This window comes from Megalopta genalis, chromosome 11, assembly GCF_051020955.1.
Source record: "Megalopta genalis isolate 19385.01 chromosome 11, iyMegGena1_principal, whole genome shotgun sequence".
Taxonomy (NCBI): domain Eukaryota; kingdom Metazoa; phylum Arthropoda; class Insecta; order Hymenoptera; family Halictidae; genus Megalopta; species Megalopta genalis.
In genome coordinates, this window is record NC_135023.1 from 8,771,592 (window position 1) to 8,794,455 (window position 22,864).

General features: G+C 46.1%; 3 protein-coding genes across 22 annotated transcripts in view; 2 read left to right on the forward strand and 1 right to left on the reverse strand.

Annotated features, from left to right (window-relative positions):
- LOC117226121 (protein daughterless) overlaps positions 1 to 13,929 on the reverse strand; it is a 256,921-nt gene extending 242,992 nt beyond the window's left edge. The window contains exons 1-2 of the mRNA XM_033480156.2: positions 13,696 to 13,929; positions 11,168 to 12,269 (exon numbers count right to left, since the gene is read on the reverse strand). Coding sequence (XP_033336047.1) covers positions 11,168 to 11,249 — 82 coding nt within the window. The 5' untranslated portion in view covers positions 11,250 to 12,269; positions 13,696 to 13,929. The remainder of the gene's footprint in view (positions 1 to 11,167; positions 12,270 to 13,695) is intronic.
- A 153-nt stretch (positions 13,930 to 14,082) lies between these two features.
- On the forward strand, positions 14,083 to 17,964 carry GatA (glutamyl-tRNA(Gln) amidotransferase subunit A, mitochondrial). 2 transcript variants are annotated; one of them, XM_033480164.2, is made up of 3 exons: positions 14,083 to 14,168; positions 14,514 to 14,891; positions 14,947 to 17,964. In XM_033480164.2, the coding sequence occupies exons 2-3, from the start codon at positions 14,645 to 14,647 to the stop codon at positions 15,975 to 15,977; spliced, it is 1,278 nt and encodes a 425-aa protein (XP_033336055.2). In that variant the 5' UTR covers positions 14,083 to 14,168; positions 14,514 to 14,644; the 3' UTR covers positions 15,978 to 17,964. The 2 variants fall into 2 exon arrangements, with proteins under 2 accessions (XP_033336055.2, XP_033336053.2); XM_033480162.2 differs by having other exon boundaries at positions 14,105 to 14,891.
- A 742-nt stretch (positions 17,965 to 18,706) lies between these two features.
- The window catches only part of Liprin-gamma (liprin protein kazrin), a 239,525-nt gene continuing 235,367 nt past the window's right edge, over positions 18,707 to 22,864 (forward strand). For 17 of the 19 annotated variants that reach the window (XM_076525099.1, XM_033480137.2, XM_033480138.2 and 14 more), the window contains exon 1: positions 18,707 to 19,303. The gene's annotated coding sequence lies outside the window, so the exon portion shown is untranslated. Of the gene's footprint in view, positions 19,304 to 21,603; positions 21,623 to 22,864 lie in introns of those variants that run through there. The other 2 variants (XM_033480130.2, XM_033480131.2) reach the window with 2 other exon arrangements.

Sequence of the window (22,864 nt, forward strand, 5' to 3'; positions counted from 1 at the left end):
ATCGATCAAGCATAATCGTCTTAGGACAATGTTCGTCGCCCTGAAGACGATACTAACTGCGTTTACAATGGCAGAATCGTGTTGCAAAGACTGGCAGAAAGAAGGACGTGCCTTAAGTAACGAAGGGAGGCCCAGCGAATTTATCGAATCATGAAGGCGAGCAACGCAAAAGGGAAAGTTCGCGGCGTGTTCGGAGAAGGGAAGTTGAGAACAGCGATGCCTGCGCCAATGGAGCAAGGGGATACCAGGATATGGTACCTCGTAGGGTGGTGCTTTCAGTCAGACTGCTAAGAGACTCTCTAGGACGATGGATGCTCGTCTTTCCGGAGGACGGGAAGACATTCTTGAGCAACGAATACTTGTGTCGCCTGATACCGCGCGCCCTGCCCTCCTTCTCCGACGGATATTTTCACCAAAAATACACGCCTCGACCATCCTCGAATTTCGTAGAACATTTTTCAAGTCAGAAGACAACGCGCGGCACAAAAAATATGTGCGGCCCTACCGTGTACACACGGATTTTTCGATCCACGATAAGGTGGCTGGAATCGTTTCAAGCAACGTTTAACTCTTTCGCGTGCTTCGAGTTCGATTCACGAAAGAGATTTCTAGGAATGAGAATGTTAAGTATAAATGTTACTCTGTCCTTTCAAGTTGCAATAAAATTCTGTTATTTTGTCGTTAATATTCAAGCGTAAAATGCTTGAAATGCGTTAAATGTATCGCATTAATCGTGCTAAAATACATCGCATTTTTTCACAAGAATCGCGTTCTTCCATCTCGATCGAAATCTTGTCAAAGAGAAGCTACAGATCTTCTAAATACCGTATTCTGCGTGTTTTTCAAAAATATTATTCAATAATTTTCAATAATTATATTCACAGCATTTAATTTGATGTTCTTGAAATACAAAATGATGGTCGTCGCACATTCGCTGCTAGCGAACGCGTTAAGAATCATCTCGTACATTGGAATCTACTAAAAAAATTCCCCGATCTTTTGCAATACACCTATCTCCGTTATTACAAACGCAGAAAAGCGACAAATGCAGAAAAGTGCAGATCCGTCGCGAAGAGCTCCGAGAAATCCGAACTTCCAGTCATCTCGCGAGCTATTCCGGCTGCCGAAGTTCCTCTCACACTCGCAATCCCGTCGCAGAATCGCGCCACGTTCTCGCATGATCGCGGCGAATGCAGAATCATCGAGAATCTTTTTTATCGGTCCGAGCCCCTTTCGGTAACCCAGTTCTCGCGCCGGCTAATGGACTTTTGCTCTTCCCCGCGGAGCATCGCGAATTTACCGGGACCAGTTCGAGGACCCGCGAGAGGAAGAGAGATGGGAAAACGCGCGGAGGAGAGGCATAGCGAGGATGTAGAAAGAGAGAGAGAGAGAGAGAGAGAGAGAGAGAGAGAGAGAGATACAGAGAAATATACAAGGTGTCCCAAAATTGTGGTATTTCCGGGAAACGAGGGGTTCCTGAGGCGATTCGAAGCAACTTTTTCCTTTACAAAAATGTTCTCCGAGGCATCGTTAAAGAGTTATTAACGGAAAACACTGGCCAATGAGAGACAAGCTTGGCTGGCGCGCGGCGGCCGAGCCAACGAGCGCACGGAGCTCGGTCGCCTAGCGTCGAGCGAACTCGCCCCTCATTGGTCAGTGTTTTTCATGAATAATTCGTTAACGATGCCTCGGAGAAAATTTTTGTAAAGGAAAAAGTTGCTTCAAATCACCTGAGGAATCCCTCATTTCTCGGAAATACCACAATTTTGGGTCACTCTGTATACAGAGAGATATATAGAGAGAAAGAGAGAGAAATATATACAGAGAGATATATAGAGAGAAAGAGAGAGAGAGAAATATATACAGAGAGAGATATAGAGAAAAAGAGAGAGAGAGAAGCGGAGCTGTACGGCGGTTTCCGTGGAAGACGAAGAGGGAAGAAACCCGGAGAGGAGAGTTTCAGGACGACGAGGACGACGGTGTTTCACGGTGTGGCAAATTCATATCGACCATAACGGGAGCGCGGCGAATGGCGGGCCGCGTTCGGTAACGAGGGACTTGCATTAGTCAGGAATTCGAGTCGCAGCGTGCGCTAGCCCGTTTCGCGAACTTCCCCCGTTCCACCCTCCCACGAACTGGATCTAGAGTTCGCGAGCGAAACCTACACCGGCTCCGGAAATTCGCGAGCTCGCCGAATTTATCCGACGAGTTTTCGGCTACGACTAAACCCCGGCGAAAGTGGCAACGACAAGAGCCTCCTCCCCCCCGGCCACTCTCGACAGGAAGATTCCAAAAGGCTATTGTTGTGCTCGCCGGGGCTGACGAGGATAGGCGATCATTGGGGCGGTGATTATTTTTGGAGTAGTTTTTCTTAATAAGTCGACCTCTCAGAGACGTTCTTTCTGCTTCAAACATTCTCGTTCGTTCACCAACGATAGACACTGCGGATCATTGTGATAAATACAAATTTCACAAATTTATTGCAAAACTCTGCCGTCACTTGGAAGCTTCGTTCCTTCATCGACGATCTCGGGCGATCGCGAGTGAGGCATCGTCGACGACACGACAAGCGTGTCAAGCGAGTTTTCTGTTCGGTTTCGTGCATTCGCTGTCGAGCAGCATCGACGAAGGTCGCCGTTGGGAAGCATTTGGCTCTCTACGACGGGCCGCAAAAGTAAGCGCGGGGCCCGCAGCAAGATTTACTGCGGAGAACACGCGGCTCCGGCAAAAAATTACAAGTCCGTATCAGGCGTCGTCCCGCTGCGATCCGAACGGAGGAATAGAGAGATAAAACAGAGCGAGAGAGAGAGAGAGAGAGAGAGAGAGAGAGAGAGGAAAGCAGGGAGAAAGAAAAAGAGAGTCAGAGACGCGTGTTCCATAATCCACCGCAAAATCGAACGCCGCGGCACGGTAGCCAGCTCATTAAGCATTTTATCGGCTGTATTTTTGCCCGGGCCAGCCCATACCGGCGAGAGCAAGAAATCCACGAGCGCGGCGCGATCCGCCGACAATGGTCTCCGACTTCGGAGACGCAAAAAGTGGATCGTGTGCAGTTCCCGCGACGCAATAGCCGCGCGCGCGCGCTCGATCCGATCCGATCCGATCCGATCCAGGGGGAAAAAATAATCGCGGCGGAATTGAAAACTCGACCGAGAAACCGATTACGAATTTTTCGTGACGCGATACGCCGCGAATAATAGAGGCTACGGGAAGATAACGCCGCGCGATCATCGCCGAGTGACCCCTATCGCGACACCGAGGAGTGCAACGCGCGCGTTTCCCGATGCACCGCCGGGGAAAAGAGAGAAGAATGGAGAGAAAGAGAGGAAGAGAGAGAGAGAGAGAGAGAGAGAGAGAGAGGGAAGACGAGAGAGAAAGAGAGGAAGAGAGAGAGAGAGAGAGGGAAGAAGAGAGACGAAACACGACCGTTCGGTCGAGGCGTTGTTACAGGGAGACGAAGAGGGAACGATCACGATTGGGAGAACTCGTGCACGGTGGGAGGATGATGCTCGTCGCCGGAGAAAGGGATTCGGGGCAGGCTAGGGCACCAGGGGGGTGAGGGGTCGAGGCCGAGAGGGGTGCAGAAGCAGATGCTCATCGGGCCCCTCCTGTAAATGTAGATTATGCTCATCCCTCGCTCGTGTGCGTCGACGTGCGTGAGCCACGCACTCCGGGACTTGGACTTGGCCTTTCCTAAGGAGAGGCAATCGAAAAGCATCGCTCTGCCCACGGGAAACTGTTTCCCCTCGGGACTCGAGTTTATACTCCGCACACTACCCCGCGCTATAGTTCGCATAGACCGGCAGCCGCTTCCGGACACGGCAGCGTCAAAGTTCACCTATGCAGCTCTACGCGGCTCTGTACAGCTCTCTAACACTGGCTATATCGAATTGTTCTACTCTATTGTAACTCGGCTGGTTGCACGCGAAGCCACAGGTTTTCGAGTTATACCGAACGATTTCAAGTTTTGCGAGAGAAGAATTAACCCTTTGCGCTCGAGTGCTGACTTCGAGGCACCGCTAAAATTTGTCGTGTCGCGTTCTAAGATCATTTTTACGTTTCTCGCACGCGTGAAACGCACTTTGTCGTATAAAATGATAATACTGTAAGTCAGAAGAATTATTTCAGATTTACAGTCGAAACGGCTTCGAGTGCAAAGGGTTGATGCTTCTCTCACAATGCAGATCGCCTTCTTAGCCAATCACCGGCCGCAATTAAAAGATACAGAAAAAAAGAGTTAAATTCAGGTTATTAGTTTCAACCTGAAGTTAACAACGATTTCAAACAGAACAGCGGGAATTCTTGATCTGTATTTTATTCAGAAGTTGCAGTTTTTCAAAGAAAAAACTTTGAAAAACTGTCGCAAAAATGGGACATCGACGGATAATGGGTTAAAATGTGCTCAAATCGTCGAACAAGTATCGCAAGATCGAGAGTCAGCTTTTGAAATCATTTTGGACGTCCAGGCTTTAAGGTCTGCGAAGAAGCGATCGGCGATTGACAATCTACAATTTCAGATGTCTTCGTACGATATAATTAAACTGCTGAATGATCACTCAAATATTTCACGCGAATTTTGCGCGTTTCGGAGCGCTGTTGTTGTCAATGATCGGCTACTCGATAACGAACCGTCGCGTCCACGATGAATCATGCCGCCGCAAGTTAGCGGTATAATTGCTAAGTACAGATTACGAAATGCTGCGAGTAACACAACAGCATCCTACGGAGTGCAGCCTCGTTCGAGTATCAATCACGTACAAGGAACTTCGATGATCGTGCGCGGGCCTGCGCTTGTTAGCAATAATAACACCGATTACAAACTACGTACCGAGGACACGGCCGATTTTGACAGAGTGTATCACTTTGAACGGACTTCATTCCCGAATTGCAGCGTCGCAGCCGTGTAGCAATTTCCATCGGCTCGTTAAAAATTCGGTCGACGGACGGGCGGGCGCGCTCGCGCGCGCGCATGTTTAATCGGCCGCCGCGACAGCAATATTATCGGGCGTCTTGTGGCCGAGCCGCTTCGACACGAGGCACCGTTTCGTAGAAACTTCATCCCCCGAGTAACAAACCCCGTCCCATCTATCAGTGCCGTGGCGAATTTCCATATACGCGAGAGCCACGGCGATTCACGGAGTCGTGTGCGTGGCGCGTGTGCGACCAAAGGAGCGGGACCGAGCCGAAAGTAAGAACGAGGGAGAGAGTGAAACGAGAGGGCGGCAGGAAAAGAAGGATATAGTGGGAGTGAGGAGAAAAAAAGAGGAGAGAGAAAGAGAGAGAGAGCAAGAGGCAGGTGCATCACGGTGACACTCCCTCGATAATTCTCCAGAAAGCGAGAGAGGAAGAGAGAGAGAGAGAGAGAGAGAGAGAGAGCGAGATTGAGAGACCAAGAGAGCGATCGAGAAAGAGAGAGAGAGCGAGAGAGACCAAGAGAGCGATCGAGGAAGAGAGAGAAAGCGCAAGAAACGGGGAACAGGGGAGGAAGCGAGAAGCTCGAGGAGAGGGAGAGAGGAAAAAGAGACGAGTCGAAGAGGGGAGTGAAAGAGAGATGGACAAAGAGCGTCTTATAGGATAAGAGGATCGTGGGAGAAGGAAAGAAACCGAGCTAAGTCACGAGTGTTGTGTCTGGAGCTCGTTTATGGTTGTTCGCTGAAACTCTCGCTCCGGGGAACGAGAGAGTTTCAGAAATGGCGTTCTCCGGGGTCAGATCGGATCGAGAAGGTAATCTCTACGAATTGCCTTCGCAGTCATACTCGTCGCTCGCGTTTACGCGATCAAGAAATCGGGATCCCCCGATTCGGGCCTCAAAATCTAGGATCTCGCGCTCGCAGGATTCCAGCGAAATTCCGCGTACCGGAGCAATAATTTAACTCGACCACGAAATAACGAGAACTCCGATCTCGCGTACCGGCGAGAAGTTTTAAATTAATAAACCGGAAATGAATAGACCGCGGCTCTTTGCGCATTTATGCTACGTATATAAAGGTACACGCGAATATAAGAAAAAACGTGCCTATCAATGGAAATCAATTGTACACTATTACACATCCGCCGTGAGGAACATTCTAATCGATCTGATCACATTGTTCCTTTCTTACACATTCAGAAAATCGTATCGACAATTAATTAATCGTATCGGCAGAGAGCAGGATATCAATTAACCCTCCAAAGGATCAATTAACTCTAAAAGTATTCCACGTCCCCGGAACAATGTTCTGCGCCCTGATTTTTGGCCGAAGCATGCAACAGCAAATATGCAATTTCGCCGACTTCGTTTTGCCATTTTAATCGTCTAGCCTTCGATTACACGGTACAAAGTAACCTAATTAGTACGGAGTACTCTAATTGACGCTCAGATTGACCACAAAAATGAACAATTCGGGAAGAAGAGATACGATTATTCGAGCCTTGCAGCTCGTTTTTATAGTTATCGAAATTCGTAATTATAAAACTGAACAGTGTCGGTTAGGAAGACATACTGTATCTCAGTAAATAATGACGAAATGTTTAAACAAATCCTGGTACGATCGTTCACAGAGAATTGTGCACGGAATAACGCTCTAACTATGTACACACAGCGTGCCTACCAATAATTATTTCTCGCAGACTAGTTCCGCGGCGAATGAATTTCTCGCAGAACGAACGAGTTAATCAATCGGCTTCTTCCGAGCCGGGTAATTTCGACGGCCGATGGCTAATTGCCGCGAATTCTATAGCACGAGGTTGTCGCGGCTGGCCGCGATTACGCGCGCCCGTTCGACGCGGTTTATCGTTTCCTGAAACAAACTCCGCTTCAGGTAGATTTACTGGTGAGTCAGCCAGCTGATAATTTTAGATCGGATCGGACGTCGGGATCCGCGGCTCCTGTTTTCGCCGCGTTATACAAGCGGCTCTCTCGATCGTTTAGCCCCCCGAACGGAATCGAAAGTCTCGATCGAGAGGAAACGGCCGATACAGGGAAGAGGAGGAAGAGGAAGAGGAGGAGGACGCTGAAGCCGCGAGCGCGGATCGCTCCTGATGAGAAGAAAATATTTCTGGAGCGGCCGCGGCCGTGATTCGATCGTATTTTTAGATACCCTTGCACTTGGACCGAGCCCTGACCCTTTCGAACTTGTTCGATCGTCTGATCGTTAACCCTTCCACGTAACTGAAAATATTAGCGTAGCAAAGCTCGCGCCCGCGCTGATAAATCGAGGCGAACAGAAATACATAGAGCCGCTGGATTCCCATTCAACGAGACGAACACACTTTCTCTGCAACTTTGTAACTCTTTGATTGATATATTGCTGTCACTTTGCGCCGGGTTTTCAAGGCGAAGATCAAGCTTCTTTCGTGAAAGGAACGAGTGCGCGAGCAAAAATCGGATTCAGCCTTCTCGCGCTAAGGGAGGGCAATAAATTAGAAGCCGCGAACAAGGCTTATGTTCGCGCAAGCCAAACAGAATGATGAGCTCGCGACGCAAGCCTGGGAGCCAATAAGAATTAAGGTTGCGTACGGGAAGAGATATCGACGTAGCGAACAAATACATACATACATGCATACACCGTTATTAGGTATGTTCTATCGCTTAACGTGTTTGCTTTTTAATACGACTTTGTTACCTGCGCTAAATCTTCGGAGGATTTTTTTTTCTCGTCGAACGCGTCGCCGCGTGGTAACCACATAATAAAACGCGACGATTTCGCCGCGTGAAGTTTGATTGGAGAGTAAATGAATAAACGAGTTCCTCCCCACCTCCCCCCACCACCAGCGGGTCTCTCATGAATAAATCATAAGTTTTCCTTCGGCCGTCGGTTTACGGGACACCCAGTATCGTACACAATGTTTCCACTCGAACTAGCAATCGTTGGAAATTAACCGGGCAAAACGGAGCGAAGAATTAACCGGATTGTTGGCAATTGACGACCGGCACGCCAGAACAATTGACGCTTAACGAACCCGACACCGGCGCGGCCCGCGCTCAAACATCGGGAATATAAATGAGTAAGACGAGAAATCGATCCGAAAAACAAGCGGGCTGTATATATTTTCGAAATCGCCGTTGTGTGATCCGACGCACGAAAACACCGCGTTAATAAAACCCGACACGAATTCGCGCGTGCATGTGTATATTGTATATGTATCTAATCTCCGATTAAACACGAGCACGGCGCGCGTGCATCGTATAATAAAATTGCGGCTCGTTCCCGTGCAATTAATCTATCAAACAATTCGCACGTGGAAGTCCCACTTCCGTTGTTAATTTACGACACGGTTTATCATGCCGTACAATTTAGTCGAACCGTAACGGTCTTATAATTTCCCGGAACTAATCGGAATACCGTTTGCGCCGAACGCCGTTAACAAATTCGTTCCTAACGCAACTAAATGGCTCGACTATTTTTTCTTGTTTTTTCTTCTTTTTGGAACAACCAATTTTTCACCCTCTACTGTATTGACCCCTTAACGTGCACGCTCGAGTTAATTCGAGCGCGCTAAACTGGCCAAACTGTGCACACTCGAGATAATTTGAGCGGCGTTGTACTTTATGTTGATATAATTTTTCACCCTCGAATGCAATCGAGAATTGAAAATAACAATGTGAAAGCAAAAAAAAGAACAATCGTTTTATTGATATTTATCATTTACATGGGATTGTAAGCTATAACAATATTTTCAAGTGTAAAATATATCCTTTTTCTACTTATCACTTACGACTTATCTCTTCCTTGTGAATCGCTTTCCGACAGCGTATTCATATTCAGATTCTGATTCGCTCATTTTTCAATATATATTTTACTAAAATATAATGTAAAATAAAATATAATAATAATAATAACAATAATAACAATAATAACAATAATAATAGTAATATTCTGAAAATTAGAATTGCAATAAAAAATTTTGTATTTTTGTAATTTTCTTGCCAAGACAACATTCCAAATTGTGTTTTTTTACATTTAAAAAAATCGATTTTTTTTGGCCGGCCTTTTTCAAAAAAACTGTGCATTAAGGGGTTAATTGTTTAATTCTTCTTCCACTGTCTAATTGTAACGCGGTCACAATGTTTCAAACGACGCAGCGAAATTCGAATTGCGCTGCTAAATTGTACAACTGAATAAAATAATTCTCTAAAAGAGACAAATTTCACATAAAAGACATTAAGGACATTAAGACAATATTTCACGTAAAAAGAACTTCAAACTTTGCTAACGAAGAACGCTGTTAGGTCGATGAAAATAATTTTGCACGGACCATCGCACGTGTTGCAATGGAAACGAACTTTTTCGGGTTCGAGCGCCGTTTGAATTTCCCGCGCGCAGAATTTAAAACCGAGGTCCGACGGACGAGGCCCCGCGAAAATTCGAAGCTCGCTAAGATGGCGGCCGGCTCGAGTTGAGCACCCCTGCCGTTTCCCAAACAACATGCTCCCAAGCTAAACAAACAGCCACTACGTTGACTAACTACGATCTCGGGATCGTGATCGTCGCGCGAACCATTCGACTATGTATCCTCCCTTCGAGGGAGCCCGGTTATTATACCGTAAGCATTTCGAATGGTCTCGCAAGCCCGCTGCCATGTTCTTTATCGTTATCGACGACAAATCAAAGCTGAACAATGTCGGTCAGATAAGATTGGTTCTTTTTTTTCAAACAGATAAGAAACATTTCGACGGTAGTAAACGCGTGTACGGGCATCGATAATCTTGTGGAGCGAGAGAGAGAGAGAGGGAGAGAGAGAAGAAAGAGAGAGAGAGAGAGAGAGAAAGAGAGTAGCGGACACGTGCCTGAACTGACATGTATCGAGAAGAATGAGAACCACTTTTTGGTACTGAATCGAATACTATTTTCAACAGTAAATAGTGTATTTCATATGAAAACACGCATGGAATTTACAAAATATTTATACAACATACGCCGGTTTGTATCGCTGTTATATTAACGCGTTTCCGAATCGGGATATTTTACACACTGTTATAAATGTTAAAACATGTATTGCCGCATCTGATATTCGAATGTATTTCTGCTGGAAAGCGTAGCCAGTTCTGTTTACAACACGCAGCGGTTACGGCGCATCGTGGAGAGCCGTTTCGCTCCGTCTCTCTCTTTGTCCCTATCGAACAGCTTTGGTCTCTCTCGCCCGGCATCACAGGCAGGTGTATGGAAAAGAAGAAAAACAAAGAAAGGAAAAAAAAAAGAGAGACGCACCGTAGTCCCTTCCCCACGAGATCACCCGGGGCCGGTCCGCCGAGAAAAAGGACTCGGATTTATGGTCCCGCGGCATTACGTTCGAACGATTAACCTCTAACGATTCCGCTCTTTCTTCCAGCGGCGACGCCGGAGACACGTGGTACGACGAGAGGAGCGACCGCGGAGCACGCCCAGTCCGTGGGCAAACTTTCAACTAACTCGGGTCTCTCTCTCTTGATCCGGCTGGCATTCATGAAACGGAAGGCAGCCCGGGTACACACACGCGTAACGTATTCGCGAAGGACCTATATAGTAACCTTGAAATGCCTTTTTCTCGGGCGAACAGCCGTCACGGCATCGCGGCCCATGTCACAACAACGACGCTGTTGCACATGACAGCACCCCGTGTGCCGAGAAGAGAATAGCGTGTCGCTCTGGTGTGCGTGTGCGGGATCGGTGTGTACCGCGGGGTAGTACACACAGGTTAGGTTATGATTACATTTTTCCTCTCGGCTCCGCGACTACGGTGCCGCACCGAACGAGGAATTCTTCAGTGGACGAAACGCGACGCGAACGTACAACCGGGTTAACACAAGGAGGAAAACGGATCTACCCCGGGGGTTAAGTTTCACTACGACGGGGCAGCACTGTCCAAAGCACTGACAAGCAAACCAAAACACAGAACGGAGCGGAGTCGGTCGGAGGAGATCCGTTCCGGCGCGATCCTCGAGACGATCGAGGGCTCGATCGACCGCACCACTACACCCGGACGTTTCGTTCACCCTCGCGGGAGATGTCCGTCGAACAAGGTAGCAACACCAGAGCGACGCCTCGCTGATATTTAAGCCCGCGATGCTCGATCGCAGCCGAGTGATCACAAGAGACACACAAGAGGCTGGCCGTGTTATTTCTCACACACGGTGCGCACGCACAGCACTGGGATTCCGGTGGCCGTGGCTCGGGAAAGGGACTGTTTCGTGGCTGACGACACTCACCGGGCTGCTTGTTGGCGATCTTATTGAAGCAGTTCTGAAAGACCTCGTAGAGATGCATCGGCTCGTCGTCGCTGGCCGCCATGTTTTCACGAGACGAGAAAACGAGTGGACGTCCGTGGTTGAGGCGAGTGGGCACGGTTTCGCGGTGCGGCCGCGCGCGGAGCCACCCTCCTCCCGGAACGGTCACGCACACTACTGAACCAAGCCGCCTCACCGACGCGCCTCTTATAGAGCATCGGTGCCGCCACCTAGCCTCTGTCGCTCGCGCCACCCCTGGCGTGTCCACCAAATTCAAATCCCTCGGCTCCTGTCCGAGTAACCTGCAATACGGGAGTTTGAAAGAGCTACCTTCGATTTCGGTAATCCTGAGTACACGTCGTGCATAAATAAATTGAGATTTGGTCGGATCGGACGATCGATGTAATTGGGAATTTAATATTTTATTCGGTTAGTTCCGGGATCGAAATTCATTCGACCACCTTTAAAGGCGTAAAACGAAAGTGGGAGAAAATGGCTGAGGGATTTTTCTACGCAGATTTACGTGACTCGACGTTGTACATAATATACAGAATATAGAGCTCGGCAACGATTGTGAATCTGTGCAGTTGTGGTGAGCAGTTTTATTCACAATTTATAAATACAAACAACAATAGATAATATATCCTTGTTAATTTAACGTACGAAATATACAACTAAGATAAAATTTATTAGTGTGATACAATAACGTAATTGTTCGTGTAGCATTATGTTACAATCTCCTGTCATTGTTAGTGTACAAGCCGATAGCGATGATTGGTGTGGGCGCGTCACGTGTCGATGTGTTTGATATATGTTTACGATACCGAAAAGGGACGACAGATTCGTCTCTTTTCGGTTTGCATTTCAGTCGTATTTTATGAAGTATTTCTCGTAAAAAATAGATCTGAGTATCGCCCAATTACGCGTGCTTACTTATTGCTAACACAGATGTAACAGAGAGGTTGATATCGTTTCCGATATCAATTTGTTTGTAATTTCATTTCGTCATGTCATTAAACTCTGGTGAAGTCAGAATTCTGGGGGATCGAGTGAGATATGTCCTCGTATTCCTGCCGTCCTAGACCTGAAATAAAATTAATGTTATAGACCTGTACCTTTGTTGTTTAAATCATTTGTACAAGACAATACTATGACGCTCACATCACAGAACTAGCATCGCTAATACAGCTGTGACAGCTAACAACGAGACAATGTAAAGACAATAATTGTAGAAGCGAGTAGCTTAAAATAAAGTAACATATATTTTACAAATATTTAAAAACATCTCATGCACCTACTTAAAGCGAAAGTATGAAGAAGCAATGCAGGCCTACTAAACACAGATCTGTTTGTCCAATGTATTACTGACCCATTGCCGGACCCTGCGAAAACATTGTCGCTAAACATCCACCTCTTGCTTGGCCTATTCTCAGTAGTGATATGCTCGTGATAACACGCGCAATTAGATTTATGATCATAATTGCTGCGCTAAACTTCTCAGCTGCATCTAGAACTTTGTGCTATCAGACAGATACATCTTCTATATGGGGAGGGTTAATCAAAATGATATAATACCATACGGTATATGTTAGTCATAAATCCATTAGAAAGTGGCTCTAACTTACATGTTGTTGGAAAATAAATTGCTAACGTTATTACATCAAGAAATATGGAAAGTACATTTATCAATAGCGCCTAAAACAATCAATTCTATTATGCGCGCACAGATAAAACAGTATATCTATATATATATATGAAACTATAATGTTTACTAGCTTACAAATTGCACTGGTTCATCTGATTCGATATGATGTATAGCCCATAATATACAAACAAAGAAGAGCAAATTGTAAAACATTACTGATTTTGGACACCAGAACCCCTGAACAGTCCTAAAAATCATTTGTTTACAACTATTTAACAGAGAGTTTGTAATCTAGATTATAAATTTGTTATGAAGTATTTTGTTATTGATTTTCATTAAGATATAAAACTCATTCTTACCATGTTACTAGCACTAAATGTATTGCAAATATCACCTGAAACAATCCGATGGGATCGTAAAAAATGGTTTTTAAAATGGTAACAGGACGGTATGTGGTAGTCCGGTTTCGTGAAAATTCCGGTTCGTATTACGCGAACCGCCGCAATAATATGAGAAGCTCGTCAAACAAGTTAAGGTATTGTTTCATTGCCATCCACCCTTATATAAGTGTATTTCGTTTCAAACATAAATTGAACACAACGCAGAAAACATCAAATGAAATTTGGCTCGAAATATAATTAAGGGGGATTATAGGAACATCTGTTCTAAGAATTGATCTCATTCAAATACCTGCGAGTGGAAGTGCAGGGGGAAAGCGGCGAGAATATTAAATAAAGAGGATAAAGAATGGTTAACATGCAACGAACAGCGTTTAATATTGCGATGAAAATCATTTTCGTTCAGCGGAAAATATCGTGTGACAGAATTGGAAAAATACGATGAGAGAATTTTTGATAATATTTACCTTCAACGGGAACTGCGATATACTCGATGTGTCTGGCATTTTTTAAGTTAATGAAACTTATTCAAGTCCGCAGAATACTACTGACCGCCGACCCTTCTTTGTTCAAGACGGTTTTTGTCGATTGTTTATCGGGTCACAATTGTTTTGTACAGTTATCAAAATCTAAAATGACTCACTCTTTCGAAACGCCTCTTCGATGCAACGCGAAACCATGCCAGTGACATCACAAGTCACAGTGTACAAACATAGACACCTATCAATACCAATCCTCGATCCGGTACTAGGAGACCTCTGGCGGCGAATTTGAATATAATTCACCGGAAACCATTTAATACCACGAGACGTAAACGGAATAGTAAGTTGGCTATGGAACTGCATAGTTGCACCATCTCGCAACGGAGAATCGAGAATCGTGCGAATGATTATCCATGTTTGAAAATACAGTGTACACGTTATCGCTCCGTTTTGTTTACGTAAGAATCATTTATTCAAAAGTAACAACTATGTTATATTCAATAAACAATTAACCTATTAGATAATACGTTAGGAAAATAAATGTTATTGCTCGACAGTTTGATTTTTTATTCAATATTTCATCCAAATACCATTTGAGGTTATATTTCTCGTTAGAGGTTAGGAAAGGAGTTTTAGCGGTGTCGATAGAAAAATGAATAAATTACTCTCTGCTCCAATAAAAGAGGTCAGTCAGAAAATAAGTGTCGGTGACCTGCGTCCGTCCGACATTACAAAAGCCACTGTCAAGCTGACAGAACTTATTAAACCGTTAAACGCTTATATCACTCTCACTCATGAAACAGCGAAGAAGGAAGCAGAAGAATCGGATGCCAGGCAGAAATACAACGTGCTATTGGGCAAGCTCGATGGAATTCCTATCGCAGTCAAAGATAACTACTGCACGAACGGTCACCTGACAACATGTGCCTCGAAGATGCTTTCAAATTTTGTACCTGTATACAATGCGACCGTGTACCAACGTTTGAAAGACTCTGGAGCGGTTCTGATTGGCAAGACTAATCTGGATGAATTTGCTATGGGTTCGGGAACCATCGATTCATATTATGGGGCAACTAGAAACTTATGGAATTCAGATGTATTAACAAGATATTACTGTAACAGCGTTCCTAAAGAAAAGAACACAGAGCATACTACTGATCAGAACTCGTGGCATATAGCAGGTATAATTGATCGACTTTCTTTCCCTGTTCCTTCTAAACATTGTACAAATTATAGGTGGAAGTAGCGGTGGCTCTGCCGTGGCTGTTACCACTGGAAGTTGTTATGCAGCATTAGGTTCAGACACCGGCGGTTCAACTAGAAATCCAGCGTCTTATTGTGGTATCATCGGACTGAAATCCACTTACGGTTTGCTGTCTCGATACGGACTTATCCCCCTCGTAAATTCCATGGATGTGCCCGGTATTCTAGCTAGAAAAGTCGACGACGCAGTACTGGTTCTAAATGCTATAGCTGGTCCAGACCGGGCAGATTCGACCTGCAGTCAAAAAGAATACGTACCCATTGATCTACCGGACTCGATAGACATCGGCAACCTCAGAATCGGAATACCAAAGGAATACAAGGTCAGGCACATAAGCCCCGACGTTCAAGAATGCTGGGACGAAGTTGCTCAGTACTTGAAAGAAGCCGGAGCATCTGTTTCTGTGGTGTCAATGCCGCATACAAGCTACTCTATAGCCTGTTATTCAGTGTTGAATCGTTGCGACGTCGCCAGCAATTTATCTTGTTACGACGGCATGGAGTACGGCTACAGAGCGGACGAATGGAATTCCGTTTATGCGTCTTACGCAAGAACGAGGACCGAGGGTTTCGGCGACGTGGTGAAGGAGCGTATCCTGGTGGGAAATTACTTTCTGTTGGAACAAAACTACGACGAGTATTACATGAAAGCGATGAAGATGAGACGACTGATCGCCAATGATTTCGACGCAGCGTGGAACAACAATGTAGACCTTCTACTCACCCCCACCACACTAACAGAGGCACCGAATTACGACGAGTTTATTTCATTGGATAATCAGACCCAATGTTTGATTCAAGATTATTGTACCCAGCCCGCTAATATGGCGGGAATACCGGCGGTCAATGTGCCAATTAAACTTTCGAAAAGTGGTCTACCTTTGTCCCTGCAGCTTATGGCTCCCTCTTTCCACGAGGAGAGACTCCTTAAAGTTGCGAAGTGGATCGAACAAAGGGTAAACTTCCCGAAACTTCAACTGAAGGAGACATCTTTGGACGAATAAAGTGCTTCTTTTCTTTTTTCTACGTCAATCTTGATCCTTCATTCGTGCATATTTTCCACGGTAAAAATTCGAGGATTTTCATGAAAAATCCTATTTTAAGCGAATATATATATATGGTCGTTCGTCCATGGGCGAAATTGGAATTTAAATAGATGCTATACATGTGTACGCTCGCGCGGTTATTGTATCATCGTGAGATACAAATTATTGTGCTCCTACGAGCTATCGGCCGTATCTGAAATTCTATTCATCGAGTAATCAGGTCGCGTTTGCTTGCCACGATGGAGGACCCTTCTGTTATTGCATCGCAATGTATCGTGGCTCTACGAATGAATGCCGGGGGCCCCGATATACGCAACTGTAAATTACTTGACACCGGTACCATCGCGAGTATGAAAAGGGTGTAGAGAATTTATGTTAAAGTGGACAGCATCGTAATTGAAGCCCCCGCGGAAAGCTGGAACACTGAATTTCGTGCTTTCTCTTTGGCCGCGAACGGTGGTATGTATGTACATTCATGAATCTCGTATTAAAATACGGTGGTGCACGCGTATTACGGCCGTAATATCTCGACGCATGGAGATTTTTCACTTTGAAAGCGGGCTTAGAACGACCGGGTCGAAAACTGTCGGGAATAGAAATAGCTATTTTAGGGCTGTTTAGGGATTGCGCGGGTCCTTTGTTAGAGGAGTTTCGTTCGCCAACCCTCGCCAACGTATGAAATTCCTCTTTGTCAATAGAATCTCGTTGCGAGTTTCATATGTTTAAACAATTCCTAAACAAGAGTTTCCGTATCGGTTGTTCGAAAATTATATCCTTTAGAATTCCGCTGGAACGTTGCGTTGTTCCAGATTACAATCGAACGAACCTACAATTAATCCCTTCCGAGCCGACTAACCGCAGCTTTTCGTTGGAGAATCGAAATCGTCCACCCTTTGCGCGCGGAATAATCGTGAAATTCGCGAAGCCTCCACGATATTCGCAGGTTGCTACGATCGTAGATTTTTCCTATCCGCGAAGTATTGCACGCGAATTTACCGAACGGCGAGCGTTCTGCCGCGATGTTCTGACATTTCGAAGTCTATTGTCCCCAAGAGGCTCGGAGGGATCGACTGACAAACAAACAGCATTGTGCGCGTTTCGCGTACCCACCGCCCATTGAAGTTCCCTCAATAATTAGATCGTTGTGACATTTCAGTCGATTTTCCCTGTGCACGTAACAAACGGCTGACATTTTGATCAGTTCTTCACGCGGACGAATTCGAAATTCGCGGAGTTAAAAAGCGCCGGGGAAATAATGCTAATGAAACGCGGCGCGCGTTGTACCGAATTCCTAAATTTTACCCGAAATGTGAAAATTCGTTCCGCGAGGTGTAAGAATTCCCCGGTCGTTTGAAACGTCGACGTTGTCCTCGAGTTCTCTTAATTGGAAAATGTGAAATGCGAGCTGTGATCGCCGGGCTGTGCGAGTTTTTACGCGAAATAAAAATTGCCTTCTCCGATTGCAAAGTGTGGAAATTATTTATTTGATTCCTCGGCGATTTTAATTAGTTGAGATTAATGGAAGAGGATTTCGGAGCTCTTGAAATATTTTCACTGTTTCGCGTTTCATCTAGTCGTTAACTCATAATATCTGCGGTCTGTTAATTGTCATTTCATTTTATCCGCAGTCGCTTTACTGCATCCTTTGAGCGTGGTCATTAAAAGATAATCTCCTACACAGCGGCGTAATAGGGAAGAGTCGTTCAAGGGTTGTTTTGTCATCCTATTATTAGAAGTATTAAAACGGTTGTGTCTATCAGAATCGCGGAACGAACTATGTTATAAAAATCATCGATTTTTACGCACTTGTTGCATCTGGCGATCCGCCAAACATCTCTCCAATTTGTATTTCTAGAAAATAGCACTTCTACGATGTATTAACAAACGAACATGAAGTATCGTATTATATATCGTAATTATACATACATAAAACATACTCAAAGGACATCTTCCTGTTCCCCGAGTGTTTCATTCATTTAAAACTGCAGTACCAGAATTCCTTTAATCTTAATCCGACGAGAATCTACACAGAGGGAGCCAATAGCTAATTAATGCTCACTTTCGCAATTCCCATCTCACCCCTCTCCACTTTTATCATTCACCCCTTTGTTACGACTATTCCAAACCGGACGCGACGTTCTCGCGAAGCCATAAAGCATCGTCGAACGAATTACGATAAATTCGTACGCCGAATCGAGGTCAAATAACAAAAAAAAAAAAGAAAAAATCATTCGAAATACATAATCGACGCAACGAAACAACTTACTCGTCCAAGTATGCGGTAAACGTAACCGCCGCGCCTCCATGGCGGTCATCAAAATATCCGTCGTTTATTCGTTAAAACAATCGGAACACGTCTGTGTCATCGTTCCTCTTTCGATCCCCGCGTGCACCGCGAACATGGCGTACCCGCGGCGAATTATTAATTCCGCAGATTTTTCCGGGTCCATCCGCCCCGCGGTCGGTCCCCGTGTTGTCACTCGTAACCGAATGACCGAACAACGATCGTGCCGGCATTCTGCGAGATGGCCGAGCGAAACGAGAAAATATATATATTCGGTGGACTCGGAGAGAGGAACGACGGCGAAAAACCGTGGTGTAACTTTAAGGGTGGCTTTCAGGGAGAAACAGGGTTGGGCCTGGCGGAGTAATCGCGCACGCGCGAACCCGGCCGAGGGCTGTCGTGTCGCACTCTGCCGACGGATCCGCCAGTCGTCGTGACGACCTCGAACCGTCAGTGTCGCGAGCTGTTCGGATTAATTCTGGAATCGTCGCCGTACGTCTCCTCGTTCTCTCTTTCTCTCTCTTTCTTTTTCTCTCTCTCTCTCTCTCTCTTTATCTATCTATTTCTCTCCGCATCTCTCCGCCTCTTATCTCCCGTCTCACCGTTCTCTCCGTCGCCGCCGCACAGTTCCCGAGCATTGTTCCACCCCCGATCGTCATCCCCGCGTCGTTCGACGGTGAAAACGTGTGCGATGCCGAAGTGGCGGGTTTCGAATCGCGACCGATTTCGCGCCGCGATCAACAGTGTCGCAGGAGTTCGTAAATAAAGCGGAGGATAAAGCGACTTCTCTCTGTGCCACCCCCGTTGGTGTCCCCGTGGATCCCTCCCCCTCGGTTTTAATAAGGGATTCTCAAACCTGCCTGTGCCTCCCTTCCTCCCCCGCCGGTAGAATCGACAGTGTAGGCGCGTTCGTGTTGCGCAGAAACGGATAATTAAACGTAACGGGGGATTTAAAACAGGTGTGCGCCGAGAATCTTCCAGCGACGGGACCCACCGCACGGTAAATATTCGATTGATTTTTCGGTTATCCCCTCGGTGTGCACCCCAGCCGACGAAGGTCGCGATTAAGACCCGCGCGCACACGTATTTACGGGCGCGTATTTACAAACCGTCCGCGAGAAAATGACACGCCGCGTATGCTTCGCTGGTATCGCGGTCTTGCGGGGCCTCTATTGTTCCTCGGGTAACCCAGTTCGGCGGAGATGGTTGTAAGCCCGAGATCGGGGGGTCACAGATTACCGCTCCAATATGGCAACATGGAGGATTCCGGATTTTTGCTTATGGACATTCTCGATCGATCGGATGTGGCTGTGTTTTATTAGCGCGATGTTGCATCAGCGATTGCCCGAGAGGATCCATATGTTTCTGGCGGTGGATCCAGCTCCGAGTTTAAGAACATTCTTTTCGCAGTTTGTAGTTTTGCTATAGGAGCTAGACCTTTGAAGCTAACGTTGCAGAGATGCGCGGGGCACGTTTGTGCACGTTGATTCAGAAAATTGGTAGTTTTCGCTTTCTACCCCGTTTTCGACGGTGGACATTTTTATCGCAGGGGATGTCAGCGACGATGCTACGTTAAATATACGGAGACCGTGTGGTCGCCATTTGTATGATTAGGCCCGCAGGACCTAAGTTTTTCTTTGCTCGCCGAAGCGAAGATTCGAGCGTTATCGATTTCAACCGCTCGGCTTTATTATCGTTCACGCGTTCCCATAATTGATGTTTAAGTAGTAATGGACTGTTCTGCCAGGACTATTGACACTCGGCGCGAGAGGTTAGGGGTGGGCTATCTCTAACCGCTGTCGAGTAGCGCGGTGTCAATGGTAACGCGTCACATTGGATCATAACGATTGATTAAATAATCTAATTTCACGGCGCGCGTTGCTTTGTTACAAACTGTGCGGTGCGAATCGTCGAGTAATTACCTCGACGTTACTTAATTAATTACTTCGTTCGAATTTGTCGCGAATTCTGGTCGCAATATTTCGACAATTCATTTTTGAATCGCGGTCGATCAGCGTTGCACGAGAATGAAATATTTGTAGTAAACCTAATCGAAAGCGATGGGACTGTTTTCGATGAAGGAAATTTCGTTTTTGTGCATGTACGATATTTTTATTTATATGTTTATGGTATTTGTACTGTGTTATTTATTCGGCGCTCGCTATATTTTAACCGAACGATGTACATTCTGGTGGAAACTGAGAATTTGTTTATAAAGTGAGTAAAACTTGATTCGGTTTTGTTCGGACAATAATATCTAGACTGCAGTTCTTGATGTAGAATACAAATTGTCACAGGGTGCAGGTTTATTTCTTGAATAATTTTGATAAGCTAGTCTCTTTCATATCTTCCGCTACTTTGTTTCACCCCATTTCCGTCACGAATGCATAAAATCCGCGATCCACTTATAAAAATTGCAAAACGATCTGCAGACTGCAGAAAGTTCATCGAAATTTTATAATATCTCTGCTTATCCTCGACGCGCGATAACCAGGCTCCACTCTAATCGCGCTTCGAACTCTAATTCCACAAAAACCGTGCAATAAGAAAAAAAATAAAGCTACAGAGAGCAGGTACCGTTTTCACAACGGCGGTAAACCTTCTTCGATCGCAAATCCGTTAGAAGCGTGCTCGAGAGTTTCGCAACGACGGCGGACGGGGCCGGAGTAAAAAGCTCTCGCAGCGATAGCAGTCCCAATAACGATTTGCACATGCAGCGAGTACACAAAGGCTGGTCCGCCGATGCCGCTGGCCTAATAGAAACGTCACGATTCCACGGTAAATGTTTACTAAGAAGGAGAGCGTTATAGTCGCGGCTAGAGATGGAGAAAGAGAGGCTGGCCCGTCCGGTTGCAGACGGGAACGGGACGGAGCAGGCCGCGAGAGATGAGGCCGCGGATCCCCGTGAAAGTTTATAGCGATCATGGTTGAAGATATTAAGGTCGAGGCGTAAGGCAACGATTTAACTTTCCCTCGAAACCTTATATTCTCATATGGCATGAAAGCCGATCAATATCCTCGAAATAGAACGAATGGGTGCACGCTTGATGCCCTCGCGGGGCAGACAAGCAACACATTTTCCGAGGCTACGTGCACCCCAATATTAACGGCACCCTATTATCAGTGGAAAATTGCCAGAGTCACGAGAACCCAGCTGTCTTTTTCCGGCCAATTTTTAGCGCCGGCTCCGATCCCGAACAATCGGGACAGAGAACTTAATGCCGTCTCGAAGACGAAGGACCTTTGCCAGCGCGTCCTGCCAGCAGACCCGCAAAAAGACCAGCCGCGAACGTTAAGATCGTTCCTTCTCTTGTCGCAAGTACACTTTCCAACAAGAACTTATTTATAGCGTTCCTCTAGTTTTTAGCGTGCCACTTCGTTCGCGTAATTAAGCCGCGGATCTTCGCCGATATTTTTATCTTTATTCGCTTCGCTCTCTCTCTCTCTCTCTCTCTCTCTCTCTCTCTCTCTCTCTCTCTCTCTCTCGTTATAGGTGTTTATTCGTCGACGTAGTTTCGCTTCCTAATTCCGTTCCCGACGAAACCCATAAATCCGTTCAGCCACGAAGCTCTCCGTTCTATAAATAAATATATTTTTCACTCGCATATAAAGTAGCCGTAACGTTCTCGACTATAATTAGGAAAAACGTCTTTAAAGGGTGACTTGGCTCTCTCTCTCTTTCTCTCGATCTCTATCTTCTCAAGAACCGATGACATAAAAATAGTCGACGAGCTATTTGCAACAGTTCGATCTGTCTAAAAATGCGACGGACGCGAATCGGCGAAATAATTGCCGTCTCTTCGTCGATCGTTTCAACCATTTATATCAAATTCCGCAGCGAAGGCGGTCTCGCGAATCGCGATCTCGAACGCCACGAGATACAAATCGGACTTCTCGTATTCTTTTTCTTTTCTTTTTTCCCCGAAACGAAGATCGCGCTTCAACGTTGCAACGACGTATTTCTTCCTTCTTGATTCCGCACGGTCGAACAACGGGATGGTCGGCGAGTTAATTTAAAGGGGCGGGGAAAAAAAAGAATGGTTTACCGTTTGTTTGAAAACGAGCGCGATCCTCCGCGCGTTTTTCCTACGCGACCTCGTTCCGCGGCGAAGACAACGAGGAGGTTAAATCTAATCTACGCTCGTGCGCCGTGACAAAAAAGTGGTGCATTACGGGCTCGCAAAAGTGCGCGTTACGTGAGCGCGGCCCATATCGTTGCCGCGGCGAAACAAAGGGGAAGGCAACCGGAGTCGGAGATAAGGAAGCATCGAACGGTTACGAACCGACTAATTTTATTATCGCGCGAGCGTGCCCGCGGCTCAGTGGACCCCCGTTTCCCGTAATGCTTAATTTCTCGGTTCGTTCATTCCTCGATCGTGATCCTTAAACACACGTTTCCCGCCGTTGTTATCGCGGTTTATTGCGCCCGTTAAAAAGAAGTGCCGTGATTTCTTTCATCGTCCCCGGCGATCTATGTGTCCAGCCGTCAAATTCATTGTGCCGCCTCGGCCGTTGGCTCTTCCCCGCCGTTTCCGCGCGGACCCGCGAGTCTATTTCAGTG